The sequence below is a fragment of the Anopheles moucheti genome, chromosome 3, assembly GCF_943734755.1.
Source record: "Anopheles moucheti chromosome 3, idAnoMoucSN_F20_07, whole genome shotgun sequence".
Classification (NCBI taxonomy): Eukaryota; Metazoa; Arthropoda; class Insecta; order Diptera; family Culicidae; genus Anopheles; species Anopheles moucheti.
The window spans coordinates 12,230,768-12,250,218 of record NC_069141.1 but is presented as its reverse complement, the minus strand read 5'-3'; the positions used below and the strand labels follow the sequence as shown (position 1 = coordinate 12,250,218).

General features: G+C 44.8%; 3 protein-coding genes across 4 annotated transcripts; 1 reads left to right on the top strand and 2 right to left on the bottom strand.

Moving 5' to 3' along the window:
* Window positions 1–5,253: 5,253 nt before the first annotated feature.
* LOC128304753 (ral GTPase-activating protein subunit beta) lies at window positions 5,254–12,951 on the bottom strand. Of its 2 annotated transcripts, XM_053041981.1 has the most exons (16): window positions 12,722–12,951; window positions 12,438–12,657; window positions 12,166–12,195; window positions 11,674–12,072; window positions 11,082–11,342; window positions 10,562–10,996; window positions 10,272–10,442; window positions 9,800–9,904; window positions 9,590–9,730; window positions 8,979–9,516; window positions 8,697–8,911; window positions 8,193–8,354; window positions 7,719–7,859; window positions 7,095–7,652; window positions 5,570–7,019; window positions 5,254–5,504 (listed from the first exon to the last, which is right to left on the bottom strand). In XM_053041981.1, exons 1-16 carry the CDS (start codon window positions 12,911–12,913, stop codon window positions 5,390–5,392), a joined length of 5,133 nt encoding a protein of 1,710 aa, XP_052897941.1. In that variant the 5' UTR covers window positions 12,914–12,951; the 3' UTR covers window positions 5,254–5,389. The 2 variants fall into 2 exon arrangements, with proteins under 2 accessions (XP_052897941.1, XP_052897942.1); XM_053041982.1 differs by lacking the exons at window positions 8,193–8,354; window positions 10,272–10,442; window positions 10,562–10,996.
* A 550-nt stretch (window positions 12,952–13,501) lies between these two features.
* LOC128304756 (putative lipid scramblase CLPTM1) lies at window positions 13,502–16,236 on the bottom strand. The gene is made up of 3 exons (XM_053041986.1): window positions 15,969–16,236; window positions 14,262–15,900; window positions 13,502–14,189 (listed from the first exon to the last, which is right to left on the bottom strand). Exons 1-3 carry the CDS (start codon window positions 16,041–16,043, stop codon window positions 13,906–13,908), a joined length of 1,998 nt encoding a protein of 665 aa, XP_052897946.1. The 5' UTR covers window positions 16,044–16,236; the 3' UTR covers window positions 13,502–13,905.
* Window positions 16,237–18,527: 2,291 nt separating this feature from the next.
* Window positions 18,528–19,451, top strand: LOC128304760 (ubiquitin-60S ribosomal protein L40). The gene is made up of 3 exons (XM_053041990.1): window positions 18,528–18,591; window positions 18,818–19,047; window positions 19,156–19,451. Exons 2-3 carry the CDS (start codon window positions 18,822–18,824, stop codon window positions 19,314–19,316), a joined length of 387 nt encoding a protein of 128 aa, XP_052897950.1. The 5' UTR covers window positions 18,528–18,591; window positions 18,818–18,821; the 3' UTR covers window positions 19,317–19,451.

The window sequence follows — 19,451 nt, the reverse complement described above, 5'->3', positions numbered from 1 at the left end:
AATTAATTAAAACAATCATTTTTAATAACCACATGATCATCTTCTGCTTGTTAGTCATGTGTATAAGACGTGTTGTTATGATAGTGGTCCCGAAAACTTACGTTACAAAACCTCACCCAGTTTCAGTGCAGTGAATGTTTAGCTACCGTTGCCAACGATGTCTTTCATAGTGTCGTCATTGGCCATACTTGCTTTGCGCAGGAATCACAAATTAACTGTTCATAAACGGCTGTACCAGTGGAACAAATGTTCATTAGTGCGCCAGCGTGGCATGACTCAGGCCCTTTTGGCACATCCACAGAGACAGACACAGACATCCTAGGAAAGCACCACAAAAAGCACGAGAGAGAATAATGGAGGTTTATCGTGAAATTACGATTTTAGAATAATTCAATGAATTGAACCAATCGATTGAAATTAGTTTTTTTTGTTTTGCTGTTGTTGTGGTGCTTCCCAGCAATACTTGGGCTTCTGTTTTCCTCGGTGCAATCCAGCGTTTTCGCGGACAGCTCTGGTAAACACATCGTCATCCATGCCTGGTTCCCATGTTGTTTAGCATCTGTCCGCGGGGTCTCTTTTATACGCTGACCAATTTCAGTCATTCGGTTCGTCCCTGTGCTTCGATGTTCGTTCGGGAATGTTTAGGAAATGTCGGTGTCGACGCTACCAGTTGCCAAGTGTACCGTAGCAAACAATGATTGTCACGGCCCGGTGCTAGAATTGACTTGGATGTGGAAAACCCGTGACGTTTCGAAATCGAAGAATTTGGGAAACCCAAATTCCGGGACCGAATGCGGAAGTGCCACCGTGTCTGATTCACAGCTCCAACTACGATCCTTCCTGCTTCATTCGTTCCCTTTAGATCCCCCCCCCCCCTCCCCACCCCCTCCTGCCGCTTCCACTTGCACGGGCCTGGTTATAATGAGGTAAAAAACAAATTCCTCAAGTTGATCGAAGCAACCGCACTTTTCTGTTGCTATACCACAACCGTTGGACTTCTTTTTTTTTGTGGCATCCAACCATAATTCTGTTTTGATCATCGCTCCCGATGTGGGCAGAGTGTTTCCAACCGTGCTTTGGTCCCGGACACCGCAAACCCGAGACACAAAGCAAAATTTCTCATATTAGCTATTATGAAACGCTCCCGTACACGTTTCTGCTTCTATTTCTCATGGCTTCCTTAGCGTCGATGGAAAGAAATCGAAAACTAGCCACTGTTCACTGGTAACGAAAAAAAAACGCATGTACGCGAGAAGATTCTCGAGCCGGGCGAGCAGAAGCTGGGATGGAAGGAAACGGGAAATTCGGTGGCAACCGAAAATTGCTGAATCAAAGCCCGAAAAGTACAAGCCGAGAGAACAAACCCCGCACCACAACACACGGGAGGGAATCCTTCGTGCGAGTATATCTCAAGTGGAGACAAAAACACATCCACCAGGAGCAGTAATAATAGCAACAGCATCACACACACACAAAAAAACCCCCCTGTAAACCTTTATGGCCTGTGCATATAAGCGGGGAATGCTTCTTTCGGCCAGCGCTGTCCAACTTTTGCGCCCAGAATTCGATTATACAATTATATATAATTTCCCATAAATAAGTACTTGGTCTGCCTGTTCAAAGATGTTAATTGGGATTAGGTTTCAAATCTTCATCATCATCATCATCATCATCATCATACTGACTATGAATAGAACAAGCTGAAAAGCACCTTGGAGGTTGTATGGTGGCACATCTCGCATACCGAAAAGGAAGCAAGCCACATTGATGCGCCTTGAAGGTAATTCATTTGTGAGCTTACGGTGTTGACGCGTGAGCAATATTCTGGTCAATTGATTGATTTATTAGAATTGGCCGTCTTACTGATTAGAAACTCGTGTTTAACAAGAATCAATTAGTGACTTCTGGCGATGATTATCCAACGATCATCACTGAAGCCGATCGCATCAGAACAAAGGTCTTCTTCATGAGTCAGGATCGGAAACCAATCATTTTGGTTGGGAATTTGTTCCGATTCAACAAAGCGTATCAAAGGACTTCAGGATGCGAAGCTTGATCGCGAAAGAGGAAAACTGCCAAAATATTCCCAAAATTATACTCTTAGACGACACTTCTACTACCCAGCTAACGTAAAGTATCAGCGGACTTTAGTACACGCAACTCAAAAGAGGAAATCGATCATCCGCTTCAGATATCGATACGTCTTACATCTTTTTCGGTCTGGATTGCAAGATTCCATATCGCTAAGGTCCGGACCTTTGCATCGAAGGGCTCAATGGGCAGGAAGATATGTGTGTGTGTCTACCTGCAGCGCTAAATAAAGGACGTGATTCTCGATCCTCATCGCCCTGCGCCACCGTGGACGCGTAGTCGTCGCCGTCGTCTGGGAGCGTGAATCGGTGAGAGAACAAGGTAATTCAGCGAAAATAAACAGCCACCGAAAACAAAAACAGAGGCAAAGCAAAACAACAACAACAAAAAACAAGACGAAACACTTTCCAACCATCCGTGGTACACGGTCGTGGGCAAGTGCTGCTGCGGTCGCCTTACGAATTTTAATTGAAAGCAACAATTAAGCGAAAAACAAAATCCTCAACATACAAGCAACAAACAAGGGAAGCATTTGCGCCGTTCCGACCGTTTGCTACCGGTTATCGGTATTTAGTCGGTGTGCCGTGTCCACCTTCGTTGCGCCCTTTTTTGAGGCTATAATTGTTGTGTGTGCCAGCAAAAGGACTTACCACGCAGGGCTTACGGAAGGCCTACCTTCCCGCAGTTGTCAGAGTATGGTGGCGAAGGAAATGGCTATTGGCAAGAAACTGGTTCGAATGGTTGAGAGAGAGGGTGGAAGACTGGGTGAGGTTCGGGGAGGGGGAAGGGTACCAAAAACGGGTAGAGTTTGTCATAGTCTTCTCTTTTCAAAGTTTGTGCCGAACGAACGGATGAGCGTACGAACGAGCGGTCAAACGTTATATATAAATATAAAAAAAAAGTCCCCAGAACTCCACACCTTCCCGCTCTACGCCCTTTGGATAATTTTTGAAAATGTTTCTTCCTTACAGTTCACACACACACACACACACAGACACGACTCGGATGTACGCGACGACGTTACCCATCCGGGAATATTGACCACGTTCCACGGGTCCCGGGAAAAAGGGAAAAATTGGACAACCACACGGCGGTAAAGAGATGTTGAGCGGCGGGATAGGGCTGCAGAGAGCATGATCATCACGTTTTACATCTTTCTTCTCGATCATCCGTCTCATCCCCGTTGCACAACACCACGGTGCTGGCCGGGTATCCGGGATGCCGGGACCGCTGCAGCTATCGTAGGGATGTCCATGTTGCGTGTTGCAAACAACGGGCCGTACACACAAAAAGGATGCGCGATCGCCACATTCCTTGGCAAAACTACCCTTTGCGGTTGCCTTCTATGGCGCACAACTCCCCATCCCTTCGGGAGGGGGGTGGGGAGGATGCTGAATATTTATCGCAACCCTCTTCTCGTCACCGCTTCTTCTTCACATGCGCGCGCGCCGTTTCGAAATTTTGTTGATTTTGATTTTTACTTCATTCATTTGTTTCATCGGCGGCTGCCTTCTAAATTTATTGTGCCATTTTCTAAACGATTATCGATTATCGGGCCCTAAACATCAACCGCGTTTCTTTGTGTGTGGTGCTCGTGGAAGGGAAACACCGCTTATTAAATGCCAGACGTTAGCGTCGAACATGTTTTTGCGCGAGAATTTCGGAAACTGCCTAATAAAACATTTGTTTCATGGTTGCATTTTTACCTGCAGTTTTGTGTCGCTGGAGGAATTTTTATCTAACCCAAAGAGCCCTATTCGACTTTTGGATGCACGTGCACGTGGCACTACTACACGTTCGGGTGCGCTTTTTTCTATGGCATTCGCATCCGAAGATCTGCAACGCTCCTCGATCGATCCTGTGATGCAGTGCACACGCAGCACGTGAAACTATGTTACCAAATTCCTGTATATTGTAATTTTCTCTCATGCACACACTTGCTTGATACCTTTTTTTTTTTTGGGCTTATCTTTTTCTTGCTCCCTTTCTCTCGCACACGCTGTTGACCACTCTTCGCACACACTGGCACACTCGCACTTTTTTAGGGACACACATAGGCAGCAAGGCGGGGACCTGCACGGTTGGAATTTACGTACGTATCTTACGCCTTTCTGCCCGACAATGCTTTCCCACCCGCGGGCAGGCTTTTTAAAACTCCTTTTCAGCTCGAGTCGACGGCTCGAGAACAACGATATATTTTGCGTAGTGTCGAACACTACTCGTACACTTCACACCACATATTTGGCCACCTTGCTTTTCCACACCTTACGATCGAACCATACACACACCGCCTCTTATTTTCCACCTTTCCCGGACACTCTTATTAAACTGATCAACTACTTAATTCTCTCTATAAACCCCGTCGGTTTCGGTGGCACTGCCCCGCGTACGCTTGCTGGTAAACACACGGATATTGGCACAGTCGCGGGAAGCGTCAGCGAATTTAGAGCAAATCCTTCGTTCTCATGCAATAATTGCTAGGCGAAAAGGGATGGAAAGGAATGGGGCTGGGGGCTTTGTTAACGCAAACACGTTTTTTTTCCTGCACTGTAAACCTCAGTCACTGCAATTGCCCTTATGTTACTGCCCCACGGAACGTGTGCCCTTTCGACGACCGTTATGTTGCGCGAACGAGTTGGTACTAGTGGCGAGATGCGTTCGACGATCATTTGCGACCGGAGGCATACGGAATGTTACGCACACTCTGTCAAAAGGAAAGAAGTTGTACACGGTACACATCGATCGATGCGCGTGTGTGGTGACCATCCCTCGACCACTGTCTGTTGAATGATTTCACGTGTCGAAAAGATTGTATATATGAGTTAATTTATTATTGCGATTTTATTGTTAAAAACACATGTAAAAATTTTGTTTAAATTTCTTTCTTAAACATTTTTTGTATGTTCGACCCTTGCTTGATCTTCAAACAGTTATTGCGTTGCATACGAACCCTGCATTTTTCTAAACCCTTCACACGCACACACTTGATAAAACTGGTGCAGGTAAGAAAAACCGGCCTCGAACAATGGGACATGCATGAAAATTTGGCTAAAAATAATATATTTACTTCGTATTGATCAGTAGTGGTCTCAATAACGAAATTCCGATCACTTATGGTATCTGTATTTCAAACAAATATTTCGCTACGATTGCGTACGTTGTGTCAACTGTTGCTTTATTGCATAATTAGTTTGGAATCGTATAACGTTTAGTCTCAAAAAACGTGAGACGGAATAAAAAAAATTTGGATTAGTTATAAATTAGTGTGTAATACTTTTTCAAAGTTGCAATTGGTGCATTATATTGCCGGCTTAAACAAATCGGCCAGCATCTCTGCCTCGGTCAGATCTTTCTTGTACTTGTGCATGACTTCCTGTATCTTGATGCGGCGCCGAACGTGTGGCGGTTGGTAGCTGCAAAATGAGAAATATAGATTGAAAATCTTTCTTTTTTTTTTTAAACACATTCAGTAACTTACGAATCATTGTCCAAACGCTTTCGCTTTGCCATGTTACAGGCCGTTTGGCGAATTAGCGAACCGATCACCCGCTTACTGACCACCATTCCGTCTATCAAGGGAATGGCAAAGTTCATACGCCCTACCGGACCTTGGAGCTTGACGCGCAGCAAACTGGACGACAGGGCATGCAGATATATGATGAAACATTCACTCGAAGTCGTAACACCAACGGCACCGTGCTGCGCGGAATATCCTGCCCGGGTGTAGTGCAACAGATTATCCACCGGAAACGTAAGATGATCCTCGAAGCTTTCCAACCACACGAGCAAAATCTTTGCCGTCGGCGCTGTGTACAGCGTGCTGGGTTTGGACGCACCCGTTCTACGGCGCATGGGTGGAATCGGATCGGCCGATTTGCTAATTGATCCGAGCCGAGCGGATTCACTGTCCAGTGAGAACTGTCGCGGTTGGTTGGTAGAAACGGACGACGAACGGGGTTGAATTTCGCTCACGCTACGCTCGTAGGTTGTCGATGGGCAACCGTTACCGTCGGTTGTATCCTCCACAGTATTGTCGACTTTGTTGTTCCGGTTCGGCACCACAATTGCCATCTCCGAGGAAACGTCTGCCCAGTAGAGGACCGTTTTCTCGCCATTCAGTTGCCACTCCTCTGGGGATCGACCTTTCTGCTCATCGCTCGGCTGCGGACATGATTTATTCTCACGCGGAATCTTCCAACTATTGCCGACGAAACCGGTCCAACCGGCGTGCTCCTGGACGGTTACTGGCCACCCGATCGTATACAGCATTCTCCAGAAATGAGCATCAATGGACGGTAAATTATCCGGTTCCATATTGCCGATAATTTCCGTCTCAGTACTTTGGCCGGCTTTCACGTAAAACACGTGTATTGTGTCGCAAGATCGAGGTGACATCTTATCCAACATTTTCAAATCTTGGCAAAATTCCGGTTTGGAGGAGTCAAGCGTCGTTAACAACGGTGCGCTTCCGTCCAACTTCTGTCCACTGCCATTATTCTGCCCGATCGTAAGAAAGCCGAAGTGGGACAGGAAAAGCCTAGCAGCTTGGAACTCGTGACAAACAGTGGGTGGTGATGCTTCCTGTGCATGCCCCAGCCCATCGACGGAACATTCCGTTTCAGCCCACGAGAGCTTTTCATACCCGACCTGCTGCTCCACCAAGCGGGCCAGCTGTTTGGTGGACTGGTTGCCTATCTTTTGCTCCGCTGAATCCAATGTCGGAATTGAGTAATCCACTACGCAAGGAGGAATACGATCAACTGAATCGGGGAAATACTTATACTCCAGTTCCTGGCGCATCATTATATCGTTCATGGGGACGGGTCGACCAGGATTCGGAGCATGATACTTTGTGCCCGATTTACTTCTCGACAGATGGCGCAATTGCATCGTCCAGGCATGACGACCGAACGGCCCGCGGATAAGAACTGGAATAAGGAGAGAAAATAATGTAGATGTATTATTGTATCGCGGCTACTTTTCCACACAACACGCTCACGTACTTGTAACCGTCGGTTGGGGATCCTGATCGTTACCAAGCGGTTCCTCAAACAGCGCCAGCACGGTAGAGTTTTCCGTTACGAAATACTTAAACTTTTTGATCGCTTGCTCTTGGGGCAATTCGCCAACATGCTCGCCGGAAGTGTTGGAATGTTTGGCCAGCACCACTTCATCCAACAGTGACGAAAGCGATTGTTTGCCACATTCGTTCGGAAAGTAATCGATCTGTTCCAGTATCATGGTTAGCATATTTTCAGCCGCATCACGCACCCGCATACTAGCCGGTTTGAGCTCTTTCTCGTCCTTATGCTTGACCGGTTCACCTGGTTTGCCGACACTTTTCGAGCCAGATATGCCGAGCTCAACCACCTCCAGCACAATCGTTAGACATTCTTTATCCTGCAGCAGGTACGGATGGTTCATCAACCAGGCGGAGGTGCACTGGAACGCGGCCACGATCGTGCTGTGAAGATCCTTAATATGTGCTGGCGGTGGTCTCGAGCATTGGTAGCATATGTAGTCGCAAATCCACTTGACAGCTCGCTTACATTCCAACACATCTAAACGAATGGAAAAACGTACGGTCAAAGAGGTATCGTGCGTGATATTGAATTGCTCTCAATTACCTGAATCTTTCACGTGCATTCCTGCCAAACCAGTTAGCAGTTCCAGAGCTGCCAGGGACACGTTAAGGTCGGTTTTCCACGACGATATCAAGCGGTGACACACGAGATAGGTCGCTCGCACAAACAACGCATGGGCGCTATCTGTGAGTGAATGGAAATATATTATTATGCTGTCCACAACTTCACACACTACGTTTCCTTAATGACCATACAAGGGACGCAATCTACTACCATTCTAATATTATGTGCTTTTGTTGTTACATTAAAACAGTGTGTGCAGTTAAGATTGTATTGTGATCTACAAACTCATATGTTGAAATAACAGGTCATATGAAACATATCTAGCAAGGAGCATATAAAACAAAACATTACACTGAATAGTTTTTTATATAAAAAGGCCATTTACAGGGAATAAAGGTAGCAGCACGTGCATTAACGTAGGGAATGGAGAAATAAAACCAATTAACTAATTACCATAAATTGCAGATGAACTCAATTCTAACTCATGAATAATGTCGGATGAGAAATCATCAAAAGCCGGCAAACTAGAAGGTTCATTGCTAAGTGTTGCGGTACTGTGTCCACCGATGCTGGAATTGGCGCTGTTCATCGAGTAGGCACTCTTCTCGGAGCAGGCTAGCGGGAGCGGCGCAAATGGTGCACAAATGATGCGATACAGAATGGTGCGATGGCAAATGGGTTTGGTTTATATTCGGTTTCAGTCGATCGTTCCACGAATCGGTACCACGAGAAAATGGACGAAAAAGCAATGATTGTTTTTGGATGTTTTCGTTCGTATTTTCATTAAACCAAATAATTTAATCGACGGTGAAGAAAAAAAAATGAAAGATTGAAAAAAAAGAAATATACATTTTTTTTTCGAGTAAATCAAGCTGCAATGCGGTGAATAACTTTGAGCGGCATTAAAAGGAAAAGAAAATAACATGAGCGCTATTTCGTTTTCTCTTCATCACTTACCCGAGCTCAGCAAATTGGATGTTTCAGCTGTTGGGTGCAGCGAGTGCAATACTTCAGCGGAACCCTTTTCCGTCTCTTCAAACGTGACAGCATCCTGAACGCACAGATGCAACCCGCCCAGCAGCATGTGCGTGTTTTGTGGATCTGTTTCCACTTGCAACGCGTTCATGAGAATGTTTATGAGTCGTGGTTTGAGGTGAATGAAAGTTATACTTCTGCAAAAAAGGAAAACAATTCGTTAACCAAACCACACCACAACGTGATCCTCCTAAGATCTTTCACCTATCATTCGGTCCACCCATAATGTCGCGAATGGGAAGCGTCTGGAAGTGAAGCGGAAGAGCCAACATGGACAGCAGAATGTTGATAGCCGCCCGACGCAGTTCGGTTTTGTTAATGACCACATTTTGCGATCGCATCTTTAGATCCTTTTCCGGCAAAATAAGCTCCAACGCGCCAATGAAGGCAGGCAGTAGCACCTGTATGCCTTCCAGATCGATGCGAAACAGGTCCGACGAGTTGTACAGTATGCTTGCCAGCGTTTCCATACACTCCCGGTTATCGTTGGTCTTCAAACCTTGGTGAAGGGCCATATAAAAGCGTGCCAAGTACACCGGGAGTATTTCTTCGCCCGTTTTCTTCGCACAAAATATGCGACACAAAGCGCCCAGCGCTTCGGCCTTGCCCGACTCGTACTTGTCGATGGTGAGACCGGGAGCAACATCGTTTACCTCGGACAAGGAAGGTGGTTGGGACAGGCTACCCTTGCGATTGTCCATGATCATGGAGGATGGACGGCGTTTTGCTTCGGCAGCACGCTCTGGAATCGAGATACACACATTTTAATCGATTCATTTGGGATTCGGTGCTATTTTTGTGGTTAGTGAACTCACTTTTAGTATTCTGCATCCACGTATCACCTCCTATGTGAGCCGCATCAAAGAGCCACTCGCCGAATAGATGCAGAATACTATTACACCTGGGACGATTCGCCGCCAACGGATAACGATTCTCCTGACACAACGAAAGCATTGCTTACATATAAAAAAGATACAAAACACGTTAATTTACTGACACGCATGCAGGAACAATTGCAGGCCTACATGAAAATCCAGTCGACGGTAGGGACGCAGATTGTGGTGCATTGTTTGGATGGTTAGACGAACTTCGGCTGCTAGTAAGCCCACTAAACGAACCTTTGGTAAATCCTGCAATCGAAGCGAAAAAAGGCAACATTAGCAAATATGGGAAAAAGCACAAAAGCGACAAACGACAAATGGTGCCAACGAGGGATTTAAAATGGTGCAATGGTTTTGAAACGAGCGAAATTGTTGTCCGGGTGAGCACTACACGCTACATTGCTCTATGAGAGGCGCAACAATCATGCCGGTGTTAAATTGTGTTGTTGTAAATTATGCAAATTATGATAGGCTACACGGACATATATATAAAAAATTACTACACAACTATAAAAAGGGCATTTGAAAACAATATAGCGGACAGCAGTATTTCAAACAACTACAAACTAACGACACACGAACATTCCGAGACGAACAAGCAAGTAAGTCCACCAACCCTTAGCTTGCGCCATCGAGATGACGGCATGTGCTGACGGTAGCGATGGCGAAACACTGAAGCTCTTCGCCAGGCGGCGCTGTAGCGGTGGTGTTGGAGAGTTAGCCGATCCGTTAGCGTCAGCGATGAATAACGACGATGATTTGCCATTGCAAAACCCGGAACCTTCCGCTATTATTGCCCACCGTTATCGTTAATATGGCGAATGTGCGTGTGATGGGCACGAAAATGAGTTTAATGAAATTAGTAAACAGCTACTAAATATTTAGAGTACAATTTGTGACGTTTACCCTGACTCGCTGAAGATACATCGCAAGAAAAACCAAACCCCGCACCGGCACCGCTTCCACTCCCATTGCCACTGTTCAATATTCCGGTACTAGCGCCATTCGAACTACAGCCTATAATATTAACATTGTTTATGCAACCAGTTCCACCACCACCGCCACTACCACCAACACCACCAGGAACGACGCTAGAAACAGTACCCATAGCTCCAGCAGTCGAACTACCGCCCGACCCGACAACGCCTAATGCGGCTCCGAGACCAAGCCCCCCTAGGCCACCGCTTGCTCGCAGGGCACTCGATTTGATCTCGCCACCCGAATGTCTAAAGCTAATGACTGATCCACTACTCGTATGCATTCCACCACCAGCGCTGGTGAATGTCAGCTGATTGAAGTTTTCTAGAAGATTATGCTCGTCCATTCTAAACTGGGCTATGCCTTACGTGTAATTATACAGAAATGGACAAAAGTTTCAGTTGAAACGGCCAGCAAAAAAAGCAGCAGTAGCTGTTCGAGTACCTACCGAGAAAGGCATCTACTAATCCGGCAATTCCTTTCAACGTCTTGAGGAAGATCTGAGGGAGATTCAGCAAACAGGGATGGTGCTGTGGTTCGATTCCATCCGCGTTCAGTAACACGGCTTGCACAAACTGTGGTGTGCGACTGATCACCTGCGGGCAGCACAGGTCCGTTGGTGCTCCGAGAATCTTTAGGAAGCGTATCCAAGCTTGGGCAATTCCATCGTTGGTCATTCCATCTGGGACGAGGTGTGCGTCTTCGTCAGCTGTAAGAGATTCATGGCATTTCATTTCGGATTATTAACTTAGGTCTGCCCGATGGCTAAACTGCAAATAAGCCCTGATTCGAGCAAAGGAAAAGGATGTGTCAGTCAGATGGTAAGAAAGTAGATTAGAAATGTTTAATTCGGTAACATTAAGAATCACTTGTCTAAGAGAAGAAAATTAGGGGACAAAAGCAGCTTTGAAATCGGTGAAGACTTCATCGGCCTGTCCTCCTTTTTTAAACCAACCTTGTACTCGATCAGACAAATAGCATGATAAAAGTTCCGGTCGACCGTTTGGGCATGATATGTTACATATATAGAGTTTCTTTACCGATTCTCATTTCCGGAAACGCTGGACCATAGGTAAACTCGAGCAGCTTTGCCGTCAGTCCCAGATTCACTCGGTTCCATTGTTCGACGAGAGCGATACGGTGACGCCAAGCGGCACATGATTCCTGAAACGTTTTCCACAAAGACGGTGATGGGAAGCATCTGCTGCAGGCCAATAGCCACACTTCAAACAGAACGCTCAGCACACGTTCGCACAGCTGATCGCCCACATCATCCTTCACGATCGGTGGGGCCAACAGAATGTCATTGATGGCTAACAGAAAGAGCAACAGTGCTTCCCATGTTTCCACCGTGAGTATTTGCGAGTTTTGTGCAGTATCTTGCAGGGTTCGCAGTACACGATGACACAGAACGGCCTGCCGATTGATAGTGTCCGAACCTGGAAAAGTTAGGCAATAATTCGGGTTAGTGCGGTACTGACTAGGTGCAAACAGACGGCAAAAAATATAAAACAAAGTAGTAAAGCGTTCACCTAGTTCCTCTTTGTAAATGAAAGGCCAGACTTGAAACGAAGAAAGATTGGAAAAATCAGTGCATGTTGGAGTTAGTTTGGTGCCAATTGAGTGCGGATACAGAAAGCTACAGAGAGTCACACAACACGTGCATGCACACTAGAGGTGGTAGTATAATGGTTAATGGTGCAAATCGTATGCACCGATGCACACCTACACACACACACGCACGTGTGAGAATGCACTGTTGTTGGTGCTTTTTTCGATTAATGGGGGATTAAATTGGCCGTACCTTCTCCAGGGCGAGGCACAAAAAGATTGTACAAATGTTTGATTATTTTCCGAACGTATGTGTTCGGATCATCGATAATTGGCCGTGGGACACTGATCTTGGTCTGGGGCAGCACCGCACTGATCCACTCGCAGTAGATATTGACACCATCCTTGATGATGTCGTGCTCGGACAGCGGCAGCGATAATCCGTGACATATTACATCCATACACCATTGGACCTACGGAAAGGGAGACGAGATGATGGTGATGATGGAAACATACTCGATTGCCTAGATACCTTACCTCTTGGTCCGTGTGAAGATTGCTCGGTTCTGCATTGTTCGTGATGCCTAGTGTGCTGGCCAGTTGTTTTATAACCACGGCTGCTACATCACGACCACCGACGATGCTAAATTTGCCAAGCACACTTTGCGTTTGTGCGTTGGTAATGTTTTCCGCAATGATCGGATACAGTGAGGCCCACTCGGAATACATTTCAGCCGAATTGTTTGGCCATCTAGGCGCAGCACGGGAAATCGTGGGTGCGAAAAATGCTAAACAGCGATTTGCTTTCGTCAGCGAAATGTTGCTATTGTTTTGACGTTTCTGATGGCAGTGGTTGTCAAGCAGGAAAACAAACGGCGGATAAACAGTAGATTGTCAATCAAAGATACCAAAAACAAGTAAATTTCAAATCAAATTCTCAACATTTCGTTAACACGAAGCGCGTAATTGCAAAAAGAATATAAAACAGATTTAATGATTATTATCTTTTCGCTACAACTTGAACATTTTATTATTTAAACATACTTATTTGGTCGCCTCCAAAAGACATCTCGGCCAATTGCCGATCAACGAAGTTTAGCGTAGCAACGTTTATCAAGCTCTCGTATTAAGCCTGCGTTGCCTATCAGACAAGCTAAACAAACAGTATAGATAACCCGAATTACCTTATCAAAACGATGTACAACTTTAGCCAATAATGCACAAACAGTGATTGTGAAACTTTGTCATCATGAACAACATTTGCGCTCAACAAGCAAAGAGAAAGCAATGACGGCCAATCGAATAATTCTTTGTTCGCATTTGAAATTCACGCTTTGAGTTATCATACTACACTAACACGTACTTTGACCATGTAAAACATACCATAAATCCATCCGTTGGGTTTTGCTACACGACTATTTCATAACAATAGTCCTTTAGAGCAATGAATGAACCTAGTAAAGCTTTTGTTATAACTATTAGTTTTAGCTGTATACGATCATCAGTAGAGATTACTGCGTCGTTGGGATTAACTATGACAAAAAATTAAATATACTTTAGGTAGAAAACAAAAATTCACGATCAGCGCAAATGAGTTACGCCCAGGGTACAGTTATAAGACAACAGCTGCCTCCTGCTACACACGTGTATTGGAGCAAATGGGGGGCAAAAGCGTTTCTAGTGGGTTGTATTACTTATGGTGCACAGCAGATATATCGTTATTAGTCATCTTTTTTATCTGTGACCGTCTTGTTGCCTCCCTTCTGTTTGGGGGAAGACTTTTTGTTCTTCCTTTTCTTTGCATTGGGCGAAGAAGGTTGGCTGGTTGATTCTGGGGCCTCCCGCTCATCGCTACTGCTAGGACTAGCTTCAGTCAATGCTGCGTTCGCTTTGGGTGCGTCGCCCTTGGATTCGAGCATTTCCGCCGAGAATCCAAACTCATTCACACGTTTCGAATCGACCTTGTACATCCAGCGTTGGTAAAGGAAGATAAAGAAGACAATATCTGGAACACAACAAAAAGGGACATTATTTTCAGTTACACAAATTCTTACCTACAAAAATCAAAAGCACTTACCATCACGGAAGCATCCGATTCTGTACATCATAGGCATTTTGATCACAAAGGCAAAAATATCATCAATGAACGTGTTCAGGAATTTGTAGGTCAACATTCGCCACGGTAAATGGGCGACCGACTTCAGCTTATAGTTGATAAACAGCTGCGGCGTCATCATGATGAAGCCAAAGGTGAGCAAATATCCGTACAGCATGTTCAGCACGAACGAATACCATCCTTTGTGCTCCTGGTACAGCACGCTGTATACACTGTACGCCACCAGCAGCGGGAAACACACCCATCCCAGATACTTAAAGGCAAGATTGTCGTAATGTCTGGTACTGGACACGTACGATCCCTTGTCGGTAAAGCTAATGCGGGGCAGAAATCCGAAGACCCGATTTTCCTTGCTTATGTTGATGTTAACCACCTTCTGGATTTTCCACACCTCAATACCAAGCCCCATCAGGCAGCTGATCTTAATCATGAAGTTTGTCTCATTGTCCAGCACGTACAGCAGCACAATCAACGATTGAAATACACCAAAAAATACTGATCGAACGGAAAGACCCTCCAGCGACTTGCGGTTGTTCCAGAACTGGATGTCGTTTTTAAATGCCAACAGTTCGAACACGCTGTGCAGAATCGTTACCACGATCGTGAGGCCTAGAAGGTACGGATTATTGTCCAGCAGCGCTTCCTTCAGCGAGTCTTGATCGTCATCCGTCTCGGTACCACCGGACAGCGCTTCCGTGAACATGTTGTTGGCCCATTTATTGCGCATCGTCTGAGCCGCATACAGTTGCCACTTGAACAGTGACAGTGGTTGATATGCTAGGTTCAGTTCCAGCACGGGAGTCGTCCGGTTAATGGGTTGATAATCTCTCATCATGTTCCAGTAGTCGTTGTAGAACACGATCGGAAGATACGTTTGTCCTCCGGGAAGAAATTTAATGTACTCGTCCAATGGTGGTGGCACCGATCCTTTCACCCAGTTCGTTTGATCCGTTACAAGATTTATCGTCAGATTTGGATGCCAGTGCGCAAGTATCTTATCGTCCACCAGCGCATTTTCCAGCTCCTTTTCGAACTTTTCCTTTTCTCCCGCTAGCAAGTTATGCGTCTTGGTGCGCTTAACCCTTTTGTATTTGCTAAGCATGGCTCTCGCATGGCCCATATTTTTACCCGCAAAATCTTCACCCGCTGCCGGATTCGGACTAAGCCCCGTCCTAGTGACGTACGTGTGCAGGTATATCGATCCATTGTTCATCAGCTGCTCGGAAGCTTTGATTTGAGTATTAAGCGTAAAAATGCCGTCCTTTTCGCGACCTCCGTACCAATCGCCGTAAATCAAGCCCTCCTGCAGCCAAACTAAACTGTTCGGATCGTTGAAATCCACATTGTACTGATCTTCCGAGATGTACACGTGCAAATCGAACACTGTGCCATTATCGAACAGATTCCACGCATTTATCTTCGATTTGCCCGCTGCCTGTTGGTTCGCACCGGCATCCGGAGCGGGACGGCGAAAGAATGAAGAGATGAAATAAATAATCAATGCTCTAATGATCAGCGATTTGGTGATGGCGAAAAATGATTCAGCGCGTGACGGTTGTTGGGCCTGAAGTTGTGCTGCCGCCTGGCCTTGAACGGTGCCCTAGAACGAGACACGGGATTGGATTTTTTTGTTCATAAATTCAACCCCCAATATTTACACCAACTCACGTCCTGATTGCCTTGGTCATCGGCGGCCAGTAATTCGGCCTCGGCCGAAGCGGTACCATTATCTTCGTGCGACATTCTGCGGATTTGTGTCACTGTTCTATTCTCTAGATTAATGATGCGGCAAGCTGAAGATTCACTGTGGCAACGCTCCACTCATTACGCCAAGGTTATGCCACTTGTTGTTGAGCACGAGTTTGAGAAGAAAGTCACGGGGAACTTATCGGAGCCAGCTTCCCAGATATAAAAATATAAAAATGCACCTAATTGAAGTTCGCTCGTGACCCGCTAGGGAAGAAAATACGTTGAACTGTCAGTGTGACATTCGAATGACGTGGTTCGATGCTGGCTGGAAAAGAGGCTGTATCGTTGTGCGGTTTTTAGATCGCTTACAATTCAACGGCCAGAGAATTATGTTTTTTATTCAGCTCGTCCAATCTGGTACATAAGAAACTTAATAAACATCTTATTAATCAGTTTTTGCTGTAAACTTTACTCGCATTGTAAGGAAATGAAGGAAAATTAGGTCACATGGCGAAAAAAGTATGACCAGTCATACAGGGTTTGGCAATAGATTGGATACGGCATAACCAACTTATGGAATCGCGCAAGCGAATAAGATAAAGTGTACCATTGATAGTGAAACGTGAAACACTTCATGGTATCGCGTGCACAATTTAGTGAATGTCAAATCGGCTGGTCGGTTTTGAAGCTGGGCATATATTATCCCGGTTGAAGAGTTGAAATTCGAAAATAAACATTTCAAATTGATATTGCATGAAAAATCGAATGTTGGAGACACAGAAAAGGAATGTAAAATATCGTTTGATAACAATAGAGCATAACATAATTGATTTTCATCGTCAAGCAACAACATTTAATAACTTATACAACTAAAGCATTCAAAAATTTGAATTGGATCTTTCCAATATTGCTTGTATACAATAGATTTCAAAACACTTGTACATGCTGTCGTTAGGTATAATTCGCGGGTACTGAAAATATTTAATATTGGCCTAGTAAGCGATGCGTCTAAAGTTAATCCAAATGAGGAAAACAATAACTTGTGCAGGATACAAGTTTTCGATTTAACACAAATCGAGCGTTTTTTTTTTCGGTGTCGGTTAACATAAAACACAAACATACATAAAGGTACATATTTGCGCACAGCGATTAAAACGATGCGAAATTTTAAAACGCTCTTGCATTATTGTGTGTTTAACGCGCTTGGGTACAATAGGTATCATTTCCTACTCGCTTAATTGTTGTGACTAGCAAACTGCAAGCGGATAAAGTAAGTTAAAATAGAGCTAAGGACCACAGCAACCGAACTCTAACTTACATCGATCTATTTACACCCTAACAGACATGAGCTTCAATCAAAGTCCTTTAAGCGTGCGCATGCTGACGTTGAATCCCACTTCGTCCAGGTAGATTAGGCAATTGTCCGAAATTTTCTGAGCTATTTCGTAATACTGTGTAGCTTATAATTTCCGATCTTCTATTGTTAGCAGTGTGTTGAGCCGCTCTTGAATCAGCTTAACCATCTTCAACGAGTAGTTGAAGCCTTTTATTTCCCTCGCAATGATAGTAGTGAAAACTTGCACATCGTATTTTTGCAATACTTTTTCAACGAGAGTTTTCAGCGTAATATCGTCGTTGATCCAGCTCCGAACATCGCTTATGACTTGTTGCGACAACACGCTTATGGCTTGTTCACAACCGCCTGTTGCCACCACGTTTCTTGGCGACAATCTGCCACGTTGTTTGGTACTTTTTGATTATCCCATAAACTGCCTGAAGCATTTGACATTTTATGTTTAGTATTTGGCTAATATTTGCATGCTTTGCCTCGTTCTCATAGGCCGTTACCACATGCTCTCTATCTTCGTTGTTTGTGGTTTTTCGTTGTCGGGGCGTTTGAACCACACTACCTGTATTTTTTACTTGCACTTGTAAGTCAGAGTTCGGTTTGCTGCGGTCCGTAGCTCTATTTTAACTTACTTTATCCGCTTGCAGTTTGCTAGTCACAACAATTAAGCGAGTAGGAAATGATACCTATTGTACCCAAGCGCGTGAAACTCACAATTGTGCAAGAGCGTCGTTTCGCATCTTTTTAATCGCTGTGCGCAAATATGTACCTTTACGTATTGTGTTATATGTATTTTATGTTAACCGACACCGAAAAAAAAGGCTCGATTTGTGTTAAATCGAAAAACGGACCCCAGGGTACAGGTTATTGTTTTGCACAGTACATATTTTCAGTACACGGGAATTATACCTAACGACAGCATATACAAGTGTTTTGAAATCCTGTATATTCAAGCAATATTTAAAAACGAACAGGAATAAATTAAATACAGCGAAGGAAGTCGACTCTGTGACTTTTAAGTATAAACAAAATTGCACTAGGATTCGACTTACGCGGAAATTCGAGTTACGCGGATTTTTCCCGGAACAAAACGGTCCGTTATAATAGCGTATCTCTGGAACTGCCTGTAATTGGTTTGTTTGATTGAAAATGTCAAAACGGCAGCTGGCCGAACCTGTGGATTTGTTGGTTCTTGTCAAAATGTTGTTCCTTTTTCTTTCTCTGTCAAAGTTTACCAGCGAGCAGACACGTTGGGTGAGTTTTGTTTCGATTTTTAATGGATATCCAAGAAATAATCGTAATTCGTAATCGTTGGATAATGTTGTAAAGCGAGCGATGTGGGAATAACTAACCCAAGTGCAATAGTGTTCATCATTTGATCGCTCAACTGGATGTTTGGAAATGAATGCATACCATCGTTATGATGTGTACATAACCTCGAATGTAACCGTACTAAAAGCTGACCGTTTGTGCTCTACAGAATCATGCAGATTTTCGTGAAAACGCTCACGGGCAAGACCATCACACTTGAGGTCGAGCCATCGGATACGATCGAAAATGTGAAGGCTAAGATTCAGGACAAGGAAGGAATCCCCCCGGATCAGCAGCGTCTCATCTTTGCCGGTAAGCAGCTGGAGGATGGCCGCACTCTGTCGGACTATAACATTCAGAAGGAATCTACCCTTCATCTGGTGCTGCGACTTCGTGGTGGTAAGTAACACGTCTGGTTGGAAGGGTACAACCCAGTATCACCCAGTATCGCCATCGAAAAATAAACATGATTGTTAATTATTTTCTTTTCGCCGTCGTTCCACCCAGGTATCATCGAACCATCGCTGCGTATTTTGGCCCAGAAGTACAACTGTGACAAGATGATCTGTCGCAAGTGCTATGCCCGTCTGCATCCGAGAGCAACGAACTGCCGTAAGAAGAAGTGTGGCCACACCAACAATCTGCGCCCGAAGAAGAAGCTGAAGTAAGCGGTACTGTTTGTTTCCGGCTTCACTTGTTTGCTGTTTTCATTGCGAAAATAATGTGACCAAGTGGATTGATGCGTGGATGTTTCGTTCATCAGTGGAGGAATAAACAACTGATGCATTAAACATAAATCACAA